The sequence below is a fragment of the Solea solea genome, chromosome 11, assembly GCF_958295425.1.
Source record: "Solea solea chromosome 11, fSolSol10.1, whole genome shotgun sequence".
Classification (NCBI taxonomy): Eukaryota; Metazoa; Chordata; class Actinopteri; order Pleuronectiformes; family Soleidae; genus Solea; species Solea solea.
In genome coordinates this window covers 7,477,183-7,484,666 of record NC_081144.1, presented here as the reverse complement: position 1 = coordinate 7,484,666, position 7,484 = coordinate 7,477,183, and the positions used below count along the sequence as shown (strand labels likewise).

The 7,484-nt window shown below is 38.1% G+C and overlaps 1 protein-coding gene across 1 annotated transcript; it reads left to right on the top strand.

Moving 5' to 3' along the window:
- The first annotated feature begins 916 nt into the window (after positions 1–916).
- On the top strand, positions 917–6,483 carry LOC131468146 (protein ILRUN-like). Its single transcript, XM_058642083.1, has 5 exons — positions 917–1,192; positions 2,987–3,141; positions 3,245–3,442; positions 3,607–3,932; positions 4,586–6,483. The coding sequence occupies exons 1-5, from the start codon at positions 1,029–1,031 to the stop codon at positions 4,619–4,621; spliced, it is 879 nt and encodes a 292-aa protein (XP_058498066.1). The 5' UTR covers positions 917–1,028; the 3' UTR covers positions 4,622–6,483.
- The last annotated feature ends 1,001 nt before the right edge of the window (positions 6,484–7,484 follow it).

Below are 7,484 nucleotides of genomic sequence, written 5' to 3'. Positions count from 1 at the left end.
AAAGTTTATTTAGTCATGAAATCTTTAGTAACACGGTACATGTTCAGTTAGTGTAAGTCTCAACAGTGGCAGTTAACCAGCATGCATCCTGGAACTGAGGAAGCTAAAGGGAACTCAGTCATTATTCATTTGATTATTTACACTTGTGATTTTCCAATGGTGCCTTGTCAAATGTCTGCTGTGCAAAGGGCTAATTGTATTTTTAAGATATGTCATTTTCACAGCAGAACAGAAACAGAAGGTAACACGTGTTTTAGATATCATTCATGATTTAGTTATTAGACATAGTTATTTGATGTTTCCTCTGGCTCCTAGAAACTAACTAGCACTCCAAAACTAAAATTGCTAATTGAATATTGACAGTTGCTGGTTAGGATTAGAGGCACATTGTGTGCCTTGTGCACAGTGAATGATGGGAGGTTTAGGGCCACAAACAGGTTAATCTGGTCTTGAAAACAGAATACCAATGTCCATGCTTGTTCAGAAAGTAAAAAGGAATGTGCTGTTAGCACCAGGTCAAATATAGTCCAAAGTGAAAGAATGTGTGTGGTTTTGAGAAAAATTGATGTTTTGTTGACGTTTTAAATTAGGTAAATACCAACCCTGTAGCTGACAAAAATACAAAATGCCCTGTCTTCAAATGTTAAAGCACTACTAATTTTAATTTTGTTTAAGGAGTGTGGGTGCCCTTCAAAATAATAATAATGTTGTTTTTTTGTTTTTTTAATTCAACCAACAGAAAGCATCTGTGTTGCATTGTTACATAATATTATTAATATTCCATGGCACGGTTTTCTACTATTTTAAATAGTAAATTTAGCAAAATATGCGGTGTAAGAACTCATCACCCAAAAATAGTTGCAGTGTGGAGGTTAGTGTCGTGTCTTCTGTGGTTCACAGGTAGAGGCAGCAGATGGAATCATGTGACATGCGCACTCGGCCCTGTTGTTGTTGAGTTTGTTATGACAAGCCAAGGCCTCGGACTAAATTAGAAGCGAAGCCCCCGTGTTTGTCCGGGCGAATCCGCGATGGAGGGCATGGACCTGGACCTGGACCTGGACCAGGAGCTCATGCAGAAATTCAGCTGCATGGGCACAACCGATAAAGACATCCTGATATCGGAGTTTCAGAGGCTACTTGGATTTCAGCTAAACCCCGCCGGATGCGCCTTCTTTCTGGACATGACCAACTGGTGAGCTCGGGGATTCGTGTGGCCTGTTGCGTGGTTCACGTTAGATGATAGAGGCAGTCTACCGACTAGATTTCCACTCATCGGTTATTTTTGTACAAGGACAAATTGTTTTAAAATAGAAGGAAAATGACGATAAATGTTATCCCTTGTCGTGACACTATGATTTACGTTAGGTGTGTAAACACGGGGACAGTGACAACTAAATACGTAGTACGTAACGAGCTGAGTCAGTGTGTCTCCGACTTATGACTTCCAGTGACGAATAAATATAGCCAGGTAGCTAAATAGTTGTTTTTATCATATAAGTGTTATTTGTCATTTAACACACGGTTCAGTACCGAAATGACCGTTGCATTTTAAATGTATTTCGTGTTGTGTGAATGTTTTTTTTGGTTGCTCAGACTGCTAGCTGGTCACCAGTTGTATACCAAGCTAGTTATCAAGTAGTTACGTCACTGAGCTGATAATGAAAAGTTCGTGTATTTGATCACATACGCGAAACTACTCATAATGTGTAGTTAATGAAGGGCAGCAGTTACTACGGATGTTGACAGATATACTGTTGTTACGTTATGTCTGTCTCTCTTGGCCACAATTACACGACGGTTTATTACGTAATATCAAAGACCCTCGGTATAATCCTCCTGCTTCACAACATATATTCTGCATCATGGGATGTCTTCACCTTTGTCTAACTCTAAAGTATTGAAGTGCAAGCTTTCATCTACTGATAATATTGCATTCACTTAATTATAAAATACGTTAAGGTGTACGTTATTAGTCGTGAATAGAGAAGTGACAGCAGCACAAAGGGTAGCAACAATAAAAAATATTCAATATAAACAATATAAATAAGGTGCAAAATGATCGTTTTGGGATCGGGTTTGAGTTTTAGGTCCCCTTTTTATTTTCATGTATTGATTTATTAATTTCCATAGCTCAAACATCTGGCATCAGTGCAGTGGTCGTATTCTGCAATCTTTCCTCACATAAACCTCATTTGCTTTGTTAACCGTGGCAATGCAGGAATCCAGTGTTTGTGAGCAGCAGTGCAGTGAGTCTGTAGTAGAATCACGTGATATCGTGTAATAGCTCCTCTGCAACGGGCTTTCTAAAAATAAAAACTGCCAGCTATGGATGAGCTGCACATAACGTTGAGCAAGCCTCAATCTCTACAACCATTAAAATGAATGGATTAAATTGAATCAATTGTCTTGTCTCTGTTACAAAAAAAGAAAAACAGTTAAGCAGCTCTGTGGTTTCAGCAGTGTGGATGCCACAAAATGCTGTCATTCATTATAAAATAACTTTGCACAAATCATAGTAGTACTAATAATATAAATATACAGTTACATTCCCTGTAAAGGCAGATGTGAGTTTATGTGGTATCCACATTAAAAATTATGAATTACATTTCAAAACGTTTATTTTGTCAGTATTAACTGATGAGCTTCTATAATCATGATGCTTTAACTTATGCCAGTAGTGAATATATATATGGTTAAGGCTGAAACTGATGATTCGTTGTGCTTATCTAATATGACCATGAATAGAATCTATTTGGCTTTTACCCAAACTGTTTATTGATGCATTGACTAAATACTCCACAGGTTAAATACAATTATAATCCACAGTTGCAAACCTTCATATGTTTCATGTGTTACTACCAAAATAAATTATTTTAGTATTTAAGTATCACATGCTATTGCGATTGCTGTTCCATTCTGAGTTTCATCCAACATAAATCTACAGCTATATTCTTTGTATTAATGACCTGTCTCTCTGTTGTCCCAGGAATTTACAGGCAGCCATAGGAGCCTACTATGACTTTGAGAGTCCCAACATTAGTGCACCGTGCATGTCACTTGTGAAGGATGTGACAATTGGTGAGGGTGAGTCCGTTCCACCTGATACATCTTTCACAAAGACCTGGAGGGTACAGAACACAGGTATGTCTGCTGGACTAATATAACTCATTTCAGATCTTGTAAACAGAAAATATTTGCACTTACATGTCATACCTTACTCAGTATGGTTGTCTATGTCTTCCAGGTGCAGAGTCATGGCCTCCTGGGGTTTGTCTGAAGTATGTTGGAGGTGATCAGTTTGGTCATGTAAACATGGTGATGGTGAGGTCTTTAGACCCCCAGGAAATGGCTGATGTCAGTGTACAGATGCAGAGCCCTGTTTCTCCTGGCATGTATCAGGGTCAGTGGAGAATGTGCACAGCTACAGGACTTTACTATGGAGGTGAGGACAGCAACCTTAACACCTGTAGAGACTGTATGATGAAGAACAGACTGCAATAATTAATCAGTAAATGCATGAGTTGATTATTATAGTTGTTAAATTTCACTTCTTTTTGCAGAACACTGTTGGTGGATGTTTAAATTTCAACATGTTTCTCTTGACAGATGTAATCTGGGTGATCCTGAGTGTGGAGGTTGGAGGCCTCCTTGGCGTCACACAGCAGCTTTCTTCTTTCCAAGCTGAGTTCAACACCCAGCCTCACCGCAGCCTGGAAGGAGACTACAACCCGTTTGCCTCACCAGAGAAAAGCAAGTGCCCCAACAGCAACAACAATGGCCTCCATGACGACAGCGGTCATATGGTTGCAGAGGAACATTGGCAGGGAAGCCCAAACCAGCTACAGCAAGATCAGAATGGACTGTCACACAACTCTGTGGATATAGTAGCAAACAGTCTACAAAGCAATCTCTCACTAGTCTCTTATAACCAGGTAAGACACAGTCATGGTGGTGCAAGCCTCTAACCTTGAATAAGGGTTGGGGGTTAATTTAATTAGAATTACGGAACCTAAAACTAATTTGTGTTGCATGTGCGCTGTTGAGTTACAGTACATTTCAAAACCAAGCCGAGAGGGCCACAAATGTCTGCACACAATTTTCCACCTGCTGTAGATATTTTTCTTCCCAGACCAAATTACGGAACCAGTGGATAAGATTTAAAAAAAAAAATGTCAACTAATAAAAGTTAAATTTTAGTGCTAGTCAGCATTATCAACATTTCCAAAGTGGTTAAATCTGCAGTGTGTTCATTTTTAGTGTAAACAAATGGGGGTCAGTCAGTCAAATAACTGTAAATGGTCAGAAAATAAAATTCAGCTATAGACAAAGACAACATCTTGAATGGCTTGTTTTGCCTGAACATCAGTGTAAAATCATTTTCCATTTTCGTTTTTTCATTAAATGTTTGTGTGAAAACTGACCAGTAGATTATAAGTAGTTGCTGATTTCATTTTCATTTCAGCGTTACATCTATAGTTTTGGCTGCACATATAACAAAAGCTCTGCTATAGCACTGAGTACAAATACGAGACACTGAAATTGTCTTCACATCCTATGTATATATAATAATGCCCCTTCCTTACAGGGTATACAGGAGTCCTATCCTTTTGGGCACTCTTAGGTCATGGGACTTGTCATAGTACAGCAGCACCAAACTGGACTTCTGGAGTCTGTCACACCCTGAAGAGGCAGTAGCTGTGGGAAAGCACGGAGATCCAAAAAAGACTTTATGCAAATTCCAGCAGCTCTCTGAGAAACCAGAGGTCAACGCTCCCAACGTGCAGCTTGACTAACATCCCACTCCCACTGTATGCACGTGTGAATGCTAAGTTAAAATGAGTGCTATGAGTGTTTTGAGTGACAATTTATTTTCTAATTTTTTTTTCAGTTGTCAGAGTGAATATGAAACAATTATGACAGTTGGGTGTACTTGTGAAACTTAGTGTGTGCGTGTGTGTGTGCATTGTGCACCTGAAAGAATTTGGAGGAAAAGCCATTTTGTTTTGCCAACTGATTCTCTCTGATTCTCAATGTATTGATTAGGTTTCCGAATAAGTTTCCTTGAACTAAATATAATTATATCGCTTAAACAAACCATTCAATATCATCATTTACTTCATTGGAATTGTTTAGATTACACTTGTTTTGTTTTTTTTGTTTTTTGGGGCTTTTTTGAGAGGGGAAGCTGTCTCATCCTCCAGAAATGTATCTATGGCTCATAAAAGTCAGTTTGTATTTGTTTTTTCCCAACAGAGCTTGTTCATAATGATAAGTAAAAACAATGCTGTCGCTGAACTGTAACGTAGATGCAAGACCGTGACCCTCCAGTGGAGGGAGTCAGCTATTACTCCTAAGAAAACATGAAGATCTAAGAAACATGAGTTTTTATTTGACAATAGGGCTCCTGTCGTCTAGTCAGCTACAATTAAGAGCCAACTTGAACTTGATTTGGTATACATCAGTCTCTGCTGACACTTGAAAATACATATTTTTGAAATATAACACTATTAGCAGAGTATTCATTTCTAGCTATAATGCAGTATTATAGATTTCCCCCGTCGTTGTCTTAAAATCAGATATAGTCTAGTTTTGTCTGCTTCGATTAAAAAACAAAAAACAAAAAAACAGCAACAAGAATAAAATACTGAATTTAAGCCAAATTGAAAGTGTGTAAGACAAAACTTCACATAATAAATGAAATATTTCTGGTGCCCTGCTCTGAATCTCTTCTCATATTAAAGTTGAATTTATTTAATGAATGTAGTAAAGGTTAAAGTTTTTTGGAAATGTATTAATTTACCCAAAGATTCTACTCACATACGTACACTGGACTTCCAGATCTATGCATGCGATTATATTATGTTACATCATTTCAAATGCAAACTAAAAAAAACATCACATTAAAATCTAACCACAATACCACGTTTTTTCCGTAGGAATTGTTTAGTGGTTTACCTTTTAACAGGCTGGGGTCATTGTAACCTCCATTCTCTGGTCTGCGTGTGCCACCCACAAATACAGTTAAGCCCTGAGGGCTTTAACATCTCTGTGATTTTTATCTGTCATCCAGAGCCAGTGAGTTTGACCACCTTGTCAGGTGAACACCCTTTTTACTGAGGTGCTAACACAAAAAGCCCCAGGGTTACAGAGCTTTGACACCACGATGATACCAGCTGATGCAAGAATCTTTGGGTCTCTGTTGTTTCACAAGATGTTGTTTTTCTGTGCAAAATTTAAAATACTACGTGTTCCTCCCAACTGTCACTGTCAATTCATCAAGTGCTGATTACATTTAGTTTTTAGTGTAATGTTTTTAAAGTCTCTTCAGGCCAGATTGCAGAATGAATCAGTTGGCATTAGACTATTGAAACAGCACATTTATGCAAGTGAGGAAGTGCAAACAGATGAACAAATGAAAGCCTGTTTTCCTTATGGATGTCTGATGAATGTTTGTATGATTAAATTATCACTTAAAACTTGAAATCTTGGACGTCATGTTTGTATAGCAGCTTCATAGTTCACACATCTTGGGACTGAGATTTGAAGAAGAAAGATTGCACCAACCCTCATATACCCTCACACAGGCAGTTATGCTTTGACTTTGTCATATCTACACAAGTTATACCTACAAGTGCTTTTAGTTTCTTAAATCGCATGCCACAGTCGTTTCTTATTTTTAAATCTGTCATATTTAATTATATATTCGAAATCCCACCTATTGTTTTACTGCTTTCTTTTTCTTGCATTATTACATGATCACATCAGTATCTGCAGTCACTATTGTCGACATCTTTCTGACAATTTCAACAACTCATACATCAAAGGACATACCTTTTTCTGCAGCTTTTCCAGGCAGATCAAAGGCAGGCAACGTCGATCCTGCACAGATCAGAAGCAACAACATGAGTACTCATTACTGAATGTAAATAAATGCACACATATTTTCTATGTTCCAGTTAACAAATGACACATTTATTGGGTATACTATATATAACTTAGAAAGCATTCATTTTGACCATTTTCGTGTGCCATGCATGCATTTGAGGGCTCAAGTGATATGTACGAGAAGCCCCACCATATTTTTAGGGTCCGTTATGTTCGTCTTTCTCTCCAGCAGCAGTCTGACCTAGCCTGAGGGAGTATTTTTACGAGTAAACGTGTCCCAACGATGTAAAAAGAAATATGAAGTGAGTGTAGTAAGTACAAGATTAGCTGATGAATAATGTGTTTGTAAAGGTGCATCAGATTTAAAAAAAAAAAAAAACAGCAGAATTCGAAGCTTGGTGTTTCAGGTTCTGTGCTCTTTTTAAACTTGCTCAATCCGATCTTAAAGGTATCGGTTGAGAGCACCTTCACTTTCTACAGCTGTAATTCCACCATTGTCACACAGGCCTTGAAAGATGGTTTATGTGGGTGTATACACGGGCAGCAGCTCTTTGGAATATTACACCTCAACCGCAGAAACATCACTGTTTAGCTCAAGC

Coding starts and splice junctions, on each gene's coding strand:
- LOC131468146 (XM_058642083.1), top strand. CDS start 1,029: ATGGAGGGCATGGACCTGGACCTGGACCTGGACCAGGAGCTCATGCAG. Junction 3,142..3,244: donor CTGGAGGGTACAGAACACAG/GTATGTCTGCTG, acceptor TATGTCTTCCAG/GTGCAGAGTCATGGCCTCCT. Junction 3,443..3,606: donor TACAGGACTTTACTATGGAG/GTGAGGACAGCA, acceptor TTCTCTTGACAG/ATGTAATCTGGGTGATCCTG.